General features: G+C 45.7%; 1 protein-coding gene across 1 annotated transcript in view; it reads right to left on the reverse strand.

Annotated features, from left to right (window-relative positions):
* shank2b (SH3 and multiple ankyrin repeat domains 2b) overlaps nt 1-20,609 on the reverse strand; it is an 834,833-nt gene that overhangs the window by 730,092 nt on the left and 84,132 nt on the right. Inside the window, exon 6 of the mRNA XM_041197641.1 lies at nt 1,820-1,971. Within this exon, the coding sequence (XP_041053575.1) occupies nt 1,820-1,971 (152 nt within the window). The remainder of the gene's footprint in view (nt 1-1,819; nt 1,972-20,609) is intronic.

Consider the following 20,609-nt stretch of genomic DNA (forward strand, 5'->3'; position numbering starts at 1 on the left):
AACATCACTTAGGGAAACATCAGCTAAAAGACTATTAAAAACTGCACGACCAGATGCTAACATTTTTCTGACCTATACCTGATGGCCTGCCAATCAAAGCAGTCCAGCACAGATTTTTTAGCTCTCAATGATGTTTAAAGAGCAAAGCAATTAAAAGATTTCAGATCATGACACAGAAACAGATCTTATCTGCCCTTCAAGAGTATTTATGTCTACTCCTTCAATTCATGACACCCAGACTCTGAGTTAAGGCCCTTGCAACAGCCAAAATGGGGTCTGCTTGAACTCAGCACTAAGTTCAAATGGGTCTGCTGAGTTTGGGTTTCTCTCCTGCCTGAATCACACCCCTACCAGAAAAAAATTGGATGTCAGAAATGGAGGTGGGACTTCCGCATCCGGGTTCTGCTTGTCATTTCCGAGGGTCCGCGGAGCCTTCCCAACTTCGTGAAAATCTGGCTCTCTAACTCTGCTTCACTCTCCACAGGTGATGCCTGCACCACTGAGTAGTTCCAGCATTTTCAGATTCTATTTCGGCTTTCAGCATCTGCAATATTTTGTTTTCGTACCATTTAGATTATACTGAATTCCCATGTTGTTCCTCCCAAAGTATATCAATTTACATTACCTTACCACCATTTCTCTCACCCCTCCGCTCCCCCCACCCCACTGTCTCTGCTTGTCCGCATTGAACAGAAAAATCTGTTCCTTAACTACCAACTTAATTCCTCTTCCGGGAAACTGTCTGAGGATGATGCAGGCTGTTTGCAACCTCAATGTCGTATTGGACGTCAAGGTGAACTTCTGACCCCACACCATCAAGAATGTCTACTTCCATCTCTGTAACATTGCTCCGCTCCTCTCCTGCCTCAGCTCATCTGTGGCTGAACACCTAGTACTGTTCACTGACCACGTGCTCACTGACATACATTGACTCTGAAGTCCAGTATCACCTCGATTTTAAAGTTCTCATCCTTGTTTTCAAATCCCTCAATGGCCTCACCATTCCCTATCTCTGTTACCTCCTCCAGTCCCACAACCATAGCTGCCAGATATTTGCACTCCTCCAGTTCTGGCCTCTTGTGGGCCACAATTTCCTTTAACCCCACCGCTACCAGTTATGATCACACTCTTGTATTCACTCCAAAACCTCTCCGCCTCTTTACCTGTCTTTCTTCCTTTAAGATGCTCCTTTACACCTATTTCTTTGACCAATTGCAGGTTCTTGCTGTTGTTCTCCGCACTAAATTGCATCTGCCCTGTGTCTGCCCCTTTCACCATTTACATTAGACTGATTTGTCTGTACTTCCTGTCTCATCCCTCTCCCCTTTTTTGAACAGGGGTGTAATATTTTCAATATTCCAGTCCCCTGGGGTCACTCCAATATCCAAGGAGGACTGAAAGATTGTTCTCAGAGTTTCTGCTACCTCCACACTTGCTGTGACTGAGATTTGTAGGATTTTGAAAGGAACCAATAGAGCAGATAGAGAGAGAAGCTTTATCCATGGATGAAGGAATCTAGGATAACGGGACAGAGCCTTAAAATCAGAACCAGATGATTCGGGAGACAAGTTAAGAAACACTTCTCCGCGTTAAAAAGTGTGAAACCCTCTCCCGCAGCAGATATTAACTTAATTAATAACTTAAAAATCTGAGATTGATAAGTTTTCACTGGCTATGTGCATTAAGAGATATGGAGCCAAGGCAGGTGAATGAGGTTAGAACACACATCGGTGGTGATCTTATTGGATGACAGAATTGAATGGCTGAATGGGCTTAAAGGGCTGAATGACCCCTCCTGTTCCTAAATCCCTGATCTTACCATGAGTGCAGTTTGGTTCTTGGCCCTTGCAGCTTTGTGCAGAGGTGTCACGCCATCCTTGGCTCTGAAATCCAGATGTGCACCCCCGTTCCTCAGAGCTTTGATCACCTCCATGGGGATCTCTATCTGAGCTGCTAGTGTCAACGGAGTTTCTGTGGAGGTGAAATCGCCACAAATTAGTCATCTGGTCTGCTGAACCCCACATTAAAGCATCTCTCGTACACACACACAGGGGCTTTCACCAGCCACTGAAACAGATGGCTGCTTAATTAAGCGATAACATCCATTGTTAAAAACTGATTGAGGCAATAAATTAATGGCATGCGGGTTATAAGTGCTGAGATTGCAAGCTAATAGATTTTAACTGAGTAATCAAAGACTTATTCGAAAGAGTTCCCAACAACCAAACACCCTCATCATACTATTCGTATAAACCAGAAGATTTGATAAGTTTACACAGTCCTACTTTCTAACTGATGTCACGGCTGTGTTCTTTTTAAAAATTGATAACATAACTATGAGTGTAAAGACATGGGGCAGCACTTACCAGTCGGTGAGTGGGGGGGGGGCATGGACTGCTCGCCAATGTGTAAAATGACGCGCCATGACATCGGGCGTGACACTGAGTTGCTGAGCACCCACTGAATTGTCAAAGGCCTATTAAAAGTAACTAAAGCATTTAAATGAGCTGCCTGTCCAACCTTAAGGTTGGCGGGCAGGCGAAGTGCCCAGATGGCCTTTGCATATTTCATGGAACCTCGTCCACGGGCGGGATGAGGTTTCATGAAGTGTTTAAAAAAAAGAGTAAAATTTTTTCCAAAATTTCATTAACATGTCCCAGCTCATGTGATACTGTCACATGAGGGGACGTGTTTCAAAAGTTTCAAAACCCTTTATTTAAAAGTTTAACACTGGAACAAATCTCCCTGAGGCACAGAGGTGCCTCACCCGCAAAGGGAGCGTTCATCGCTTCTGGGCATGTGTCATGATGGGCGGGCCTTAATTGGCCAGCTGAAGTAAAATGGTGGTGTGTCCCCACCCCTGCACAATGCCCCCGATGAGGGGAGAATTCTGGCCAGGATGTCACCAAAGTATAATAATTCTCATAATATAGTGATTTATTGTAAAAGTCAGTTGATAGTGGGGTTTGGATAGTTTCTGTGTGTGTGCGTGTGTGGGATTTAACTGAACTGGAGACAGCTGGTCTGGAGGCTTTGACTCATCAAAAGAAATGCTAAATATGTAAACATGGCTGAAGTTTTAGAATGTGAGGTGAGGAGAATTTTCATTTTTAGATAAATCAGGGTAGTTTGAATTTGAAAGAGATGGTATGATGTTACACCTAACCAGAGAAGCTAGACCAAGCAGTGTGTTTATTTTTCCCAAAGGTTACTGATAATATCAATCATTGCATGGTGTTAATATTATGAGAAAAGCAAAGTTCCAAAGGCATATGGGAACAATGGAATTTGCATTAAAAGGGAGAAACATGTATAAAGGAGAAGAGGCTATGTGTCAAACAAGGCATTAGAAGATCTAACAGAAGTGTGAAAAGCCTTCAGTATTTGTGCAGGAAGCTGCTATCTGCAGAAACCAAGGCTGGGAAAAGCAACTTTGAATTCTATTGTCCAGGGCATTGTGCTGACTTGCCTGGATCTGTTTAAATCTATTTTTTAACCATTACCTTAACAGGGGTGTAATTGGAAGCCAAATTAATTAGGAGTTTTATGAATTATTATTGTAGTAATTTGTGGATCTGTATGTGCTTGAAATCTTTTCTTTTGCTAATAAATGTTTCATTTAATTTTCTAAAAAATATCTCTGCAGCCTGAGTGGGCTTGTTACTACTGAATTCAGGGCACGCATCTCAAAATAAATACAAATTGCAAAACCATTGTGACCGCGTGATCAAGATTCCCTCGTGGATTTAATCCACCTGGCATACATCATCTGCCGCATCATAACACATTAATTAAAAGGACCTCCATTCTCCTATCTGTATACACAACATTACACCAGTTAATTCTTTAATGACTATGCACATAGGGGCTACAGGAACAATATAGGACTATAAGCACTAGCAGCACATGAGACTTATACTTTCTATTGAAATAATATTATTGGAATAATTCAGCACAAGTCATAATGATCTCCAGGGAATGAGGACAATTGTCTTTATATGGAGTGGGTTGGAGGATGTGGTGTAATTGGTTCAGCATAAACAGATATAATTCAGCCCTTACTTTAAAGTTACACATTCTGTCTTACTTTTTATATACTTTGATATCATATTATTTCAGGTCAATTAGTAAAAGACTAAGTACTTTGGGGAGCAGGGAAATCTACAATACAGGCAGAGCTGTACATTGCAAAACTGTGGCACCAGGATTGTGTAATTACAGCGTGACAAGTTTACATAAGCAGTTCCCATTATAAATGTGATGGTAGAATCATAGAATAGTACAGCACAGAAAGAGACCATTCAGTCCATTGAGTCTGCAGCCTCTCTTCTGAGGAGCAATCCAGTTAGTCCCACTCCCCCACTCTTTCCCCATGTCCCTGCTACATTTTCCCCTTCAAATATATATCCAATTCCCTTTTAAAGGTTACTATTAAATCTGCATCCAGCACCTATCAAGCAGTGGAATCCAACTCCTAACCACTCATTGCCTAAAAAACTTATCCTCATGTTGTTTCTGGTTCTTCTGAAAATCATCCTAAGTGTCCACACTCTGTTTGTGGATCCTTTAGTGATTGGAAAACAGTTTCACTTTACTTATCCTACCTAAATCATTCATGATTTTAAACACCTCTGCCAAATCTCTTAGCCTTCTCCACTCTCAGGAGCCCCAGCTTCTCCAGTCTATCCACATATTGCAATCCCTCATCCTTGGAACCATTCTAATAAATTACTTCTGTACCCCCTCCAGAACCTCCATACCCTGAATTGGGTAAAATTGCACATACATTTTGGAAGGATATGGGAGCTCTGGGGAGGGCACAGAAACAAGGGTAGAGTTGGAGTGTTTTACTTAGATTTATAATACAGGGATTTATAATTTAAGAAAAAGTTGATGTTTGCAGGCAGGAGGTGTGCACAGATGTAAGATTTTTAACGTATGAGAGATAATGATTTTTTTTAAGTTATGGGAGCAGCTACAGTAGATTGGGTGGTGTGGTGGGTTGTCACACCATCATTTTCCCTGGTACAATCACATGTGAGGCAATTTTCACATGACCACATAGGGTCAGGTAGACTTATCATCTTGTTAATGCTGATGCTGTGACCACTGCCATTGTTAAAGATTCCCTCTCCTGGGTGACCAGAATTGCCTGCCTGCTTTAAGTGGTGGTATCCTGATGGTGCAAATGGAGGATTCTATGAGTGAAATCATCTGGTCCGGTTGGTGGTGGAAGGCCAAAAATCGGGTTCACTCTGTCGTGAAACCAGTTTGCGATCGTCTGCTCCACCTGTCAATGGCAGGTCATGTTCCCCATCCCCGCATGTCAGGAACCTAATTTCAATACGTCAGTATCTCGTTATAACCCCTGCTCACCGGAATAATCCCTCCACGTTGGGTGTTTCACAACTGTACATAAACGGCATGCATCTGGTGAGCTACACTTCCCTTGGGACTTCGAGGTTTGTTTGCCTACCTTGCTTCGGTCAGCACTCATGGTCATCAGTGCCAGGCTTCACAGACAGCACCACATCACTTGTAGGGGGGCTCACGGTCAGGTCTCTACCTACCAGGTCAGCCTTAAGGCTTTTCAACGGCTGCAGGGCTAGGGCTTGCTTGGAGAAGGGCAAGAAGTGGCCTCAGATAGGGGAAGAGGCTGCAGGGTGAGGGCTTTACTAGGGAAGGGGGGTATTCCAGGGTGTGTTTGGAGGCACATGTTGATCTGTGCAAGTGGCCTCAAGGTGGGGAGGGCTGAGGAGGTAGTCTCCAGAGGAGATGAGACCAGATGGAAATGTGAGGGTTTGTGTGAGAGAGTGAGTGGCGATCTCTGTTGAGATGGCAGTGAATAAGATTCCACTGAATGTGTGATGGCCTTGTGAGTTTGTGAATTTAGAGTGATGAGATGGTTGCCTTATCCTGGTGGCACAGATGAGATCATCCATCCTCTTTCTGCACTGGATGGCCAAACTCTTCTGTGCAGCGTTGGCACTGACCACCACTGCCACCGCCTCCCAAGCTGGAGTGGTGAGATTGCTGGACCTCCTGTGGCCAGACCGGGGGTGGAGGACATCACAGCAGGCCTCCAAAAGGCATTCCAGTGATGGGTCACTGAACTTTTCTTGGTTTCCAGGGCCATGTCATCACTGGGCTGCAAACATTGAGAATTGTGTGTGTGTGTGTGCGCGGTTGCAGTTTAGATATGGCACCCAGAGTGAGGAAACGGTGAGGTAACATGGCAGGCCACCCACCAGTGAGAAGGCGTGTTTCTTGTGGCTGCATAATTAATGAGGCGGGAAGCAGATGACACGGTACAAAAATCCGCCATTGTGGCCAACAGGTAAAATGCCATTTTTCACGCCTGCTACCGCACTTAGTGCAAATCTGGGATGATTGCGCCCCTGACATAATTTGAGACCAGATTACTAGTTTCAGGGGCATGTGGGCAGCTTGTGAACTGTGTCTGCTCTGCCCATATTACTGGGTGCTAATCTTTCCAATCAGGGCCACTACAAGAGGGCCCAGAAATGTTTCTGGACTATACTTTCATGGACCCAGAAACAGCAGGATTTCTCTTCCTGGGTCCCACAAAAATCATTGTGGATCCACACTGCCCACGTAGGGTCTTTCCCTCCACACTTGCCACAGGGTGTGCAGCTCACTTGGCAAGCTCTAAATGAGACAAAAGCTCAAAATGTCTCAGGTCCTTCGTTTCTCCCACTTGACCAGGGACTGGCAGGCAGGCATGATCCATCGGTTGGCCTCTTGGAAGTGAGAATTGACCACACTATCTCCATTGCCTTGGTGTAGTTACTGCACTGTTAATCTGCTCTGATATGGAGAATTACTGTCCCATCATTTTTGCTTTTCTTACCTGGATCCCAAACAAAACAGACTGGAGGAAGATCTGATGCATGGATCTCATGCAGCCAACCTCAGTAGCCTTGCTTGAACTGCCAAGGACATTAGTTGGAAGACCCAGCTTAAAAAGAAAGGTAAAAACAAAAAAACTGCGGATGCTGGAAATCCAAAACAAAAACAGAATTACCTGGAAAAACTCAGCAGGTCTGGCAGCATCGGCGGAGAAGAAAAGAGTTGACGTTTCGAGTCCTCATGACCCTTCGACAGAACTTGAGTTCGAGTCCAGGAAAGAGCTGAAATATAAGCTGGTTTAAGGTGTGTGTGTGGGGGGCGGAGAGATAGAGAGACAGAGAGGTGGAGGGGGGGGGTGTGTGGTTGTAAGGACAAACAAGCAGTGATAGAAGCAGATCATCAAAAGATGTCAACGACAATAGTACAATAGAACACATAGGTGTTAAAGTTAAAGTTGGTGATATTATCTAAACGAATGTGCTAATTAAGAATGGATGGTACGGCACTCAAGGTATAGCTCTAATGGGGTTTTTTTTATAATGGAAATAGGTGGGAAAAGGAAAATCTTTATAATTTATTGGAAAAAAAAAGGAAGGGGGAAACAGAAAGGGGGTGGGGATGGGGGAGGGAGCTCACGACCTAAAGTTGTTGAATTCAATATTCAGTCCGGAAGGCTGTAAAGTCCCTAGTCGGAAGATGAGGTGTTGTTCCTCCAGTTTGCATTGGGCTTCACTGGAACAATGCAGCAAGCCAAGGACAGACATGTGGGCAAGAGAGCAGGGTGGAGTGTTAAAATGGCAAGCGACAGGGAGGTTTGGGTCATTCTTGCGGACAGACCGCAGGTGTTCTGCAAAGCAGTCGCCCAGTTTACGTTTGGTCTCTCCAATGTAGAGGAGACCACATTGGGAGCAACTAATGCAGAGACTAAGTTGGGGGAAATGCAAGTGAAATGCTGCTTCACTTGAAAGGAGTGTTTGGGTCCTTGGACGGTGAAGAGAGAGGAAGTGAAGGGGCAGGTGTTTCATCTTTTGCGTGGGCATGGGGTTGTGCCATAGGAGGGGGTTGAGGAGTAGGGGGTGATGGAGGAGTGGACCAGGGTGTCCCGGAGGGAGCGATCCCTACGGAATGCCGATAAGGGGGGTGAAGGGAAGATGTGTTTCGTGGTGGCATCATGCTGGAGTTGGCGGAAATGGCGGAGGATGATCCTTTGAAAGCGGAGGCTGGTGGGGTGATAAGTGAGGACAAGGGGGACCCTATCATGTTTCTGTGTGGGAGGAGAAGGCGTGAGGGCGGATGCGCGGGAGATGGGCCGGACACGGTTGAGGGCCCTGTCAACGACCGTGGGTGGAAAACCTCGGTTAAGGAAGAAGGAGGACATGTCAGAGGAACTGTTTTTGAATGTAGCATCATCGGAACAGATGCGACGGTGGCGAAGGAACTGAGAGAATGGGATGGAGTTCTTACAGGAAGCGGGGTGTGAGGAGCTGTAGTCGAGATAGCTGTGGGAGTCGGTGGGTTTGTAATGGATATTGGTGGACAGTCTATCACCAGAGATTGAGACAGAGAGGTCAAGGAAGGGAAGGGAAGTGTCAGAGATGGACCACGTGAAAATGATGGAGGGGTGGAGATTGGAAGCAAAATTAATAAATTTTTCCAAGTCCTGACGAGAGCATGAAGCGGCACCGAAGTAATCATCGATGTACCGGAGAAAGAGTTGTGGAAGGGGGCCGGAGTAGGACTGCAACAAGGAATGTTCCACATACCCCATAAAGAGACAGGCATAGTTGGGGCCCATGCGGGTACCCATAGCCACACCTTTTATTTGGAGGAAGTGAGAGGAGTTGAAGGAGAAATTGTTCAGCGTGAGAACAAGTTCAGCCAGACAGAGGAGAGTAGTGGTGGATGGGGATTGTTCGGGCACCAACACCCATCTAGGACCCTCCACCCCTGCCTGTCCCTCCGTCCCCACCCTTTCTTCTAGTCCCAACCCCAGCCGTGTATTCACTATACCCCCTGACCTTCCCCTCTCCGATGCTGAACGTTCAGTGCTCAGCAAAGGACTTAGTTTCATACCCTTACGCCCTCACCTTAATGAATTTTGGGCTCGGCATGATACTGAACTCTTCTTCCGCCGTCTTCGTCTCCGGGCTCACTTCTTTGGGCAGGAGTCCTCTCCCAGTTCAACGGATCCTTTTACCCATCTCCAATATTCTCCCTCCACCTGGACCCCTCCCTCTGGATTCTTACCTTCTCTCGATCTTTTCATTGAGAACTGTCGGCGCGACATTAGTCGTCTCAATTTCTCTGCTCCTCTCACCCATTCTAACCTGTCTCTCTCTGAACTTACTGCACTCCATTCTCTCAGGTCCAACCCTGACATTGTCATCAAACCCGCTGACAAGGGTGGTGCTGTTGTTGTCTGGCGCACTGACCTCTACCTCGCGGAGGCTGAGCGTCAACTCGCAGACACTTCCTCCTACCTCTCCCTGGACCACGACCCCACCACTGAACATCAAGCCACTGTTTCCAGGACTGTCACTGACCTCATCTCCTCTGGGGATCTCCCTCCCACAGCTTCCAACCTGATAGTCGCCCAACCTCGGACAGCCCGCTTCTATCTCCTACCCAAAATCCACAAACAGAACTGCCCCGGTAGACCGATCGTCTCAGCTTGCTCCTGCCCCACCGAACTCATTTCTCGTTATCTTGACTCTCTTCTCTCTCCCCTTGTCCAGTCCCTTCCCACCTACATCCGTGATTCCTCTGACACCTTACGTCACATCAACAATTTCCAGTTCCCTGGCCCCTACCGCTTCCTCTTCACCATGGATGTCCAATCCCTCTACACCTCCATCCCCCACCAGGATGGTCTGATGGCCCTTAGCTTCTTCCTCGAACAGAGGCCCGAACAATCCCCATCCACCACTACTCTCCTCCGTCTGGCTGAACTTGTTCTCACGCTGAACAATTTCTCCTTCAACTCCTCTCACTTCCTCCAAATAAAAGGTGTGGCTATGGGTACCCACATGGGCCCCAGCTATGCCTGTCTCTTTATGGGGTATGTGGAACATTCCTTTTTCCAGTCCTACTCCGGCCCCCTTCCACAACTCTTTCTCCAGTACATCGATGATTACTTCGGTGCCGCTTCATGCTCTCGTCAGGACTTGGAAAAATTTATTAATTTTGCTTCCAATCTCCACCCCTCCATCATTTTCACGTGGTCCATCTCTGACACTTCCCTTCCCTTCCTTGACCTCTCTGTCTCAATCTCTGGTGATAGACTGTCCACCAATATCCATTACAAACCCACCGACTCCCACAGCTATCTCGACTACAGCTCCTCACACCCCGCTTCCTGTAAGAACTCCATCCCATTCTCTCAGTTCCTTCGCCTCCGTCGCATCTGTTCCGATGATGCTACATTCAAAAGCAGTTCCTCTGACATGTCCTCCTTCTTCCTTAACCGAGGTTTTCCACCCACGGTCGTTGACAGGGCCCTCAACCGTGTCCGGCCCATCTCCCGCGCATCCGCCCTCACGCCTTCTCCTCCCTCCCAGAAACATGATAGGGTCCCCCTTGTCCTCACTTATCACCCCACCAGCCTCCGCATTCAAAGGATCATCCTCCGCCATTTCCGCCAACTCCAGCATGATGCCACCACCAAACACATCTTCCCTTCACCCCCCTTATTGGCATTCCATAGGGATCGCTCCCTCCGGGACACCCTGGTCCACTCCTCCATCACCCCCTACTCCTCAACCCCCTCCTATGGCACAACCCCATGCCCACGCAAAAGATGCAACACCTGCCCCTTCACTTCCTCTCTCCTCACCGTCCAAGGACCCAAACACTCCTTTCAAGTGAAGCAGCATTTCACTTGCATTTCCCCCAACTTAGTCTACTGCATTCGTTGCTCCCAATGTGGTCTCCTCTACATTGGAGAGACCAAACGTAAACTGGGCGACCACTTTGCAGAACACCTGCGGTCTGTCCGCAAGAATGACCCAAACCTCCCTGTCGCTTGCCATTTTAACACTCCACCCTGCTCTCTTGCCCACATGTCTGTCCTTGGCTTGCTGCATTGTTCCAGTGAAGCCCAACGCAAACTGGAGGAACAACACCTCATCTTCCGACTAGGGACTTTACAGCCTTCCGGACTGAATATTGAATTCAACAACTTTAGGTCGTGAGCTCCCTCCCCCATCCCCACCCCCTTTCTGTTTCCCCCTTCCTTTTTTTTTTCCAATAAATTATAAAGATTTTCCTTTTCCCACCTATTTCCATTATAAAAAAAACCCCACTAGAGCTATACCTTGAGTGCCCTACCATCCATTCTTAATTAGCACATTCGTTTAGATAATATCACCAACTTTAACACCTTTGTGTTCCTTTGTACTATTGTCGTTGACATCTTTTGATGATCTGCTTCTATCACTGCTTGTTTGTCCTTACAACCACACCCCCCCCCTCCACCTCTCTGTCTCTCTATCTCTCCGCCCCCCACACACACACCTTAAACCAGCTTATATTTCAGCTCTTTCCTGGACTCGAACTCAAGTTCTGTCGAAGGGTCATGAGGACTCGAAACGTCAACTCTTTTCTTCTCCGCCGATGCTGCCAGACCTGCTGAGTTTTTCCAGGTAATTCTGTTTTTGTTTTAAAAAGAAAGGTGATCCCTAAGCACAGCCTTAGCAAACATGGCAAACTTGCTTCAATGGCACCATAAACTCAGCAAGACTGAAGTGCTGCAAGTTATCTGCACTGGCACAGAACTGAAGCAGTGTGAAAGTAGCTTGAAAGACTCTTCTTGACTTATGCTTCCTGTTAAGATCCTTAGTGAAATGGGCTCTGCCCTTTAGTATCTTTCTAATGGTGATGTGTCAACAATGCAAACTTTTCCTAGTTCATTCTGAAGGGGTGTTAAATTTGCACTCTCACTCAGATAGCAGTCCAGAAGCCAACGCATGAAAAGTTATTCAAAAAGTGGTAGTGTTGCACCCCTTCTCATCGCGACACAAAAGAATCTACTTCCACATATATTAGAACATCTTTAACTAGTTGAGCTGAATGGCCTGTCTCTGTGCTGTACATTAATGAGGGGGAAAAAAATCCAGCAAAAATAATGACTGTTCCTCGGCAAAACAGGAAGTATACCTCCTGATTTTCACAAGTTTAAAAGCGTCAAGCTGTGCATGTGGTGTGGTAAAATGTAAAATATGTGCAGCTTCGAGGAAAAGTGTTATTTAAATCCATATATTTAGAGGAGATTTTTATTTCTTTGTTTCGTGCAAATTATTTTTTTTTTGGTGACTCAAGAAGCATTTACAAGAATCAACCAGAGTGTGGCACCCAAAGTCTAAACTGATCTGGACTGGATACGCTTTGATAAATTCAACTTGGATGAACTTGCAGCTTCTTTGTAAATCTCATCTGATTTTCCAAGGGGAGTTGTCAGAGTGCAACAAATAGAGGGTAAAGAAATTATACAATCCAAAAGCAAAAAGATTGGAAAACATTGATTTAAAAAGGGAGTTGTTGGGGATAGACAGCAGTTCAGGCAAGGCCTGAAAACAGAAAAGACATGTTGACGTTTGCAAGCAGATACTGTCAGAATGGAAAACCAAAAAAAAAATCTGTCACTTCGAGGGAAAATTTATTCTTCGCGCCTGACAATGTGTCATTAATGGCTATTCCTTTATTTAAAGGAAGTCTGTGGAGAGTAAAATTCTTTACCTGTACAATTTCTGGGAGGTCAGGTATCTGAGAATTAATGCACAATTACCTCACCAACTAACACTCGCTCGCAACAAAGCTGACCCAGTCACTTAATAGCTGGAGGGCCCATGACACAGATCGTTTACTGAGGGCACCCCGCAGATTACTGTATCTGGCCTAAGATTCCAGAAGAAAAGCCTCCTTTTTCAAGGGGGTGAGGGACTGGGAAAGGCAAATTCTCAATAAGGAGAAGGTGCAGCATGTATTGGGGTGAATCATGAGAAGCAGTAACACTTGTCTATCAGCTGTCACATGGGGATGAACATGCACAAGAAAATCTCCAAACCAAGGGAGGGCACAGGGGGAATAAATGTCAATCACCTGAGCAAATTGTGGGGATAAATGTCAATCACCTGAGCAAGTTATGGATGTTGTGTGTATTTCTTTGACCAGTGGGATGTAAAATAGCGTTAACCTACATTTAACCAGCTAAATGGTGAAAGTGCAGTGGTTTATAATGGCCCAGGTCTTATGGTCCCTGGATTGCGCTTCAGGACCCTGAGGAAGTCCCAATGAAATTACTCCTTGGGGATTGCCTGGGAAATTTGAACTTCCAATGGGCAATTCCCTGGGACTCTCTAACTCAGTTACAGTCAGAGACTGCAGACAGTTCCAACTTACTGTGGTTCAGAGGAAATATTAGATGGAAAAATCTGAATCTAACTCCTGGGTAACTATACAACTGATACCCCCAACTTCCTCCTCAACCACCACCACCACCCCACCCCATCCCACCCCCCAACTAACCTGCCTGACCATCCGACTAACCCCCCAAACCTCAATTCCTTTCGACCTGACCTGACTAACCCCCATTACACAACTCCCCAACTCCCCCCATGGCCTGACCTGACTAGCCCTCATCAAGTGACTAACCACAACCCCCCCAACCACCACCCCCTCCCCGCCACACCCCGCCACACCACCCCCCCCCCCCCCCCCCCCCCCCCACCCCCCCCCCCCCCACCACCACCCTGAAACCCTGAAACCCAACCCGACCTGACTAGCCACCGGACTCCCCACTCTGATCCTTCAATTTCCCTTTGACTAAACAGACGAGCCTTCAGCTCAATAATCCCTTCGATCCACCTACCCATTTCACCCATCTACCACCCAACCCAGTTGCCACCCAACTCAGCTGCCACCCTACCTAGCTGCATCCCACCCATCTAGCACCCTGCTGACTTTCCTCCCCCACTTAACAATTACACACCTACACACTCATCCATTCACTCAAACGTTCACTCATAGACTCTTACGCTAGCAAACTGAGAAGCTTCGGAACCTTTAAACATTTACCAGAAGACGGCAGCTAGTGTCATCAAAAGTGCCATGGCTTCTGGGCAGACTCTCTTCGTTGTTTTACGTGAGGGTTCCTGCATTGAGGGAGTTCTGCAGGGTCTTCCACTGGAAATTGGAGCCTTTTCAACGTATGCAGGTAAGTGGATAGTTTTCTGATTGATCAGAGTTGGATGCAGGGGATCCATCTCTGATCGGAAGTTTTGGTCCCTTGTTTCTTTTTGGAGAGAATAACTGGGAGTCATTTTCACCCTTGCTCTTGGACAGTAACTTGGCAGAGCCAATCACCCACTCGAGTGAGTTCAACTGACGGCTAATAGAGCAAACAGGAGGTATACTCAGCCGACTTGCCGCCTGAGACATGAGAGTAAAAATGGCCTTTATTCTCTTTACGTGCATATAGAACTGACAACCGCATTCACTCAGACAGCAATTAGATATTCTGCCACAGGCTTACTTCCAACCTATTACGCTGTGACTAAGGCCCAAAAAGCCATGCTGCAGTATTAGCTCCTCACTGCAAACTATCCTGCAAACTACTCATAGTAAAGATGAGCAGTTAAGGCTTTCGTCCAACATTGCTCTCTGCGCTATTGCAGTGTAAGCATTAACCTGCTGAAAATAAATAGAATAACCGTCTGCTAAAATAACATAAAGAAGAATGTCTCACAAAAACTATCCGTTTGCTAATATTGCCCAACTGTAATTTCTAAGCTGAATTCCCACTCATTCAATGGATGATGTGGATCCTGGGTTGGGAGGCTAGGGAAAATGTGATTAACACCGCAACTGGGAGAGATGTCTATGCTGTTTGCACAATGATCACAAATCGCATACAGTGCTGATACGGGTGTGGTTGGAGGAATGTCAGCATGGAGCTGACCCACTCCACACCGGCCTGCCCCACAGCCATAACATAAGAACATAACAACATAAGAACTAAGAACAGGAGTAGGCAATTCAGCCCCTCGAGCCTATACCGCCATTCAATACGATCATGGCTGACCTTATTTCGGCCTCAACTCCAATTTCCCGCCCTCTCCCCATAACCTTTCAACCCGTTACTAATTAAAAATCTGTCTATCTCCTCCTTAAATTTATTCAGCATCCCGGCACCCACTGCACCCTGAGGTAGTGAATTCCACAGATTCACGACTCTTGGGAAAAAAGTAATTCCTCCTCATCTCAGATTTAAATCTACCACCCCTTAACCTAAAACTATGGCCTCTTGTTCTAGAATGTCCCACAAAGGAAACATCAGTTCCACATATACTTTGTCTATTCCCTTTAGCATCTTATATGCCTCAATTAGATCTCCTCTCATCCTTCTAAACTCTAGTGAGTATAGGCCTAAACTGCTCAATCTCTCCTCATAGGACAAGCCCTGCATCTCTGGAATCTATCTAGTGAACCTCATCTGAACCACCTCTAATGCAACTACATCCTTCCTCAAGTAAGGGACCAAAACTGTGCACAGTACTCCAGATGCGGTCTCACCAATGCTTTGTACAGTTGCAACAACACTTCCCTATTTTTATACTCTTCCTTAAGCAATAAATGCCAAAATTCCATTTGCCTTCCTTATTACCTACTGTACCTGCAGACTAGCTTTGAGTGATTCATGCATGAGGACATCCAGATCCCTCTGCACTGAAGCATTCTGAAGTATCTCTCCATTTAAATAATAAATCACTTTTTTATTCTTCTGATCAAAATGGAAAACCTTACACTTATCCACGTTAAACTCCATCTGCCAAATTTTGGCCCATTCACCTAACCTGTCCATATCCATTTGTAAATTTCTTATTTCTTTCTTGCAACTTACTCTCCCACCTATTTTGGTGTAATCTGAAAATTTAGCTATAGTACCTTCTATCCCTGAATCCAAGTCATTAATATAGATTGTAAATAGTTGGGGCCCAAGGACTGAAACCTGTGGCACCCCACTAGTTACAGCTTGCCATCCAGAAAAAGACCTATTTATCCCGACTCTCTGCTTTCTGTTGGTTAGCCAATCCTCTAGCCAAGCTAAAATATTACCCCTAACTCCGTGAAATCTTATCTTGTGTACTAATCTTTTGTGCGACACCTTATCAAAGGCTTTCTGGAAGTCCAGATATACTATATCTACAGGATCCCCATTATCCACTCTGCTTGTCACATCTTCAAAGAACTCTAGCAAATTAGTCAAACACGATTTACTCTTCAAAAAACCATGCTGACTCTGCTGGATTGAATTTTGACTTTCCAAATGCCCCATTACTACTTCCTTAATAATGGATTCCAACAATTTCCCAATGACAGATGTTAAACTAACTGGTCTATTGTTTCTTACTTTCTGCCTCCCCCCTTTTTTGAATAAGGACATTATATTAGCATTTTTCCAATCCATTGGAACCTTTACAGAATCCAGGGAATTTTGGAACATTAAAGCCAATGCATCCGTTATCTCCACTACCACTTCCTTTAAGACCCTGGGATGTAGGCCATCAGGTCCTGGGGACTTGTCACCCTTTAATCCCAATAGTTTGCTCAGTACTTTTTCTCTAGTGATGGTGATTGTTCTAAGTTCCTCCTTCTCTACATCCTCTGCACTCCCTGTTATTATTGGGGTGGTACTAGTGTCGTCCACCGTAAAAACTGAGGCAAAATATGGATTCAGCGTCTCTGCCATTTCTGTGTTCCCCACAATTAACTCCCAGTCTCATCCTTCAAAATTCACTTTAGCTACTCTCTTTCCTTTTATATACTTGTAGAAGCTTTTGCTATCAGTTTTAACATTTTGCACTAGTTTTCTTTCATAATTTACCTTTGCTCCTTTTGTTATTTTTTAAGTAACACTTTGTTGATCTTTAAAAGTTTCCCAATCTTCCAGCCTGCCACTGACCGTTGCAATTTGGTACGCCTTAGTTTTTGCCTTTATGTAATCTTTAACTTACTTGCATCCTTTCATGGATGCTTTTTCCCTCTCTTACCATCTTTCTTCCTCTTTGGAATATATTTTACTTGGGAGGAATTGAATATCTCCTTAAATATCTGCCACTGTTCATCAAATGTCCTACCTTATAGTCTTCCTGCCCAGTCCACTAGGGCCAAATCTGTCCTCATGCCTAAGCAGTTGCCTCTGTTTAACTCCAGAACACTAGTGTGGAAGTCAAGTTTCTCACTCTCAAACTGAACTTGAAATTCTAGCATGCTATGATCACTCTTCCCTAGAGGATCCTTTACTATGAGATCATTAATTAATCCCATCTCATTACACAAAACCAAATACAGAATAGCCTGCTTCCTGGTTGGTTCCACAACATATTGCTCCAAAAACAATCTCTAATACACTCTACGAACTCTCCCTTGAGCCTACCCTTGCCCATTTGATTAGTCCAGTTTATATGCATATTAAAATCACCCATGATTATTGCCGTGCCTCTCTTACATGCTCCTAGTATTTCCTGGTTTATGATGTGCCCTACTGCTGAATCACTGTTTGGCAGCCTATAGATTACTCCCAACAGGGACTTCTTTCCCTTGTTATTTCTTATTTCTACCCAGACTGACTCCATGTTTTACTCTCCAGTGCCTATATCATTCCTCACTTTAGCACTAATCTCTTCCTTTACTAACAAAGCTACACAACTCCCTTTTCCTTCCTGTCAATCTTTCTGAAACACTGAGTAACCTTGGATATTCAACTCCCAAACCTGTTCTCCCTGTAACCACATCTCAGTAGTTGCCACCAAATCATACCTATTTGCACTGTTAATTCATTAGTTTTATTCCAAATGCTATGCGTATTCAGATACAAAGCCTTAAAGTTTGCCCTACTGTCAATTTTCCCTACTCTTATATGATTCGTTGGTGCAATATGGCATTCACACACTCTGTCCCTTCCTTTCACTTTTTGGTAACAATTAGCCTCATCACTAACCTGCACTCTTACTCTCTCCTTAAACTTTGATTTTTTATATTTCCACGCAGCTGAACCCTCCCCCCTAACTATTCAGTTTAAAGCCCTATCTACAACCCCAGTTATGCAATTCATTAGGACACTGGTCCCAGCATGATTCAAGTGGAGCCCATCCGAATGGAATAGTTCCTTCTTTCCCCAGTACTGGTGCCAATGTCCCATGAGTCAAACACATTTGTCCCACACCAATCTCTGAGCCATGCATTTACCTCTTTAATCTTATTGACCCTGTGCCAATTAGCTCATGGCTCAGGTAATAACCCAGAGATTATTACCTTTTTGGTTCTGCTTTTTAATTTCACTCCTAGCTGCTCGTATTCCCTCAGCAGAACCTCTTTCCTCGATACCTATGTGGACCACGACAACTGGATCTTTCCCCTCCCACTCCAAGTTTTTCTGCAGCCCAGGTGAGATATCCTTAACCCTGGCACCAGGTAGGCAACACAGCCTTTGGGACTCTCAATCCTGGCTACAGAGAACAGTATCTAATTCCCCTAACTATACTATCCTCAATTACAACTACATTTCTGTTTTGTCCCCCCCACCTGAATGGCTACCTGTACCACGGTGCCATGGTCAGTTTTCTCATCCTCCCCACTCTCGTCCACACAGGGAGCAAGAATTTCAAAGCATTTGGATAAGGGCAAGGGCTGAGGCTCCTGCAGTGCTACTTCCTGGATCCCTCTACCTGCCTTACTCATAGTCACACCCTCCTGCCCCTGACCGCTGGCCAAATTTAAGGTAGTTAATCTAAGGGGTGTGACTGTCTCCTGAAACACATTGTCCAGGTAACTCTCCCCCTCCCTGATGTGTTGCAGTGTCTGAAGCTCAGACTCCAGCTCATCAACTCTGAGCCAGAGTTCCTCGAGCAAACAACATTTGCCACAGATGTGGTCACTAGTAACACCAGTAACCACAATGGGTCCATCAGCTTCCATATCATGCAGCTACAACATATCGCCTGGCCCTGCATTTCTATTTTATTTAATTAGTTTTTCAATTTGTTTTCAAATTTCCTACTGGTCTTTAGTTTATCAATCTGTAAAATATTGCTCCTATTTACCTTTAATCTGAAAGCAAGTTAGAATGGAGATTCAAAACACACTTTTTAAAATCAACTGGAACTTGCTCTCTCTGCTAAGTTGAAGCTGAAGTGTCAGGCCTCCGATCCTATGCCCCAGTAGTCACCTTTAATCTGAAATCAACTTCGAATAGGTAGTTCAAACTAGCAGTTACTTACCAACCAATGAACTTACGGTTTTCCTGTGATGTCACTCTCTGTTTTTTTTGCTCGGCAACAGTGACTGCAGAGGACATTCTTCCCAGGCTGCTTCCCGGCGACGGTGACTGCAGAGGGCACTCTTCCCAGGCTGCTTCCTGGTGATGGTGACTGCGGAGGACACTCTTCCCAGGCTGCTTCCTGGTGATGGTGACTGCGGAGGACACTCTTCCCAGACTGCTTCCTGGCGACGGTGACTGCAGAGGGCATTCTTCCCAGACTGCTTCCTGACGACGGTGACTGTGGAGGACACTCTTCCCAGGCTGCTTCCCGACGACGGTGACTGCAGAGGACACTCTTCCCAGGCTGCTTCCCGATGACAGTGACTGCAGAGGACACTCTTCCCAGGCTGCTTCCCGGGCGACGGTGACTGAAGAGGACACTTTTCCCAGACCAAACGTGCTGCAGGCAGGCTTAACAAGGTCCAAGTGCGTCTTCCACTGCTCAATAGGGAGGAAGACCCGTCCTCTGGAACTGCCAGTCTATCGGATTGGCTGGCAGCTCCATCAGTGCCAAGAGCACATTAGTGGCTGCTCCTAGGACTGCAGGAGGAGGAAAAAGGCCCATAGATTCCCGGAACAGGTAACTACGGGGTCTTGGGCAGGGAGGGTTTTGGCAGGTCAGGAAGGGGGGAGGAGGGATGGGGGTGGTTGGGTTTAACTCTGCGGGTGGAGGTAGGATGGGGGCGGGGTTCCATCTTAGGCAGGGTCACCCACCTCAATCTTCAAAGGGCAGCCCTAAAGATAAAACACACCTTCCTTCCCGCCCGTTGAGGTTATGTTAAAATCAGGCTGCCCGGCTGCCTATGCCAAACATTTTATGGCATGGTTAGTGTATTATCTGGGTCAATTAGCTTGGTAACAAGGCTAATTAACCCATGATCACCTATTTAAACATGGTGGGCGGAGTGCCAATTTCAGCACCCACCTACCCCATCCCGTATTATGGGGGTGAGCCCAGGGATGGGGGGGAAGGTGGTGGGGTGGGCATCCGCCCTATTTTATGTGCTTCCCCCCCACCCCAGAAGCATGCTTGGTGGGGGCTTGTAAAATGCAGCTCATAGTCTACTGTATGCGTGGCACCAATCTGATGAGCCCTCCACATATACTGATCACAGGGGTCATCTTTGCCTCATGTTCCTTCTCATTTTCCAACATGTCACACAATTTAAGACTTGCTGCTGTACCCATAACGCAGCAAAACCTCACTCCATGGGGTGTTGGTTGCTGGAACTCTGTGGGCTCAGTCCGCAGTTTGAATGGAAGCTTATAACTACACATTGTGTATGTAAAATCGAGACTAAATAATATGGGGAGACAAATGAAGTGTATAAAAAGTCAAAACTGACTAATTTTGTTGTTTAATAAACATTGAATAAACAAAACCCTATTAATGTCAATGGCATACATGTTAACGGCATTTATA

Source organism: Carcharodon carcharias, chromosome 10 (genome assembly GCF_017639515.1).
Source record: "Carcharodon carcharias isolate sCarCar2 chromosome 10, sCarCar2.pri, whole genome shotgun sequence".
In the NCBI taxonomy this organism is placed as follows: Eukaryota; Metazoa; Chordata; class Chondrichthyes; order Lamniformes; family Lamnidae; genus Carcharodon; species Carcharodon carcharias.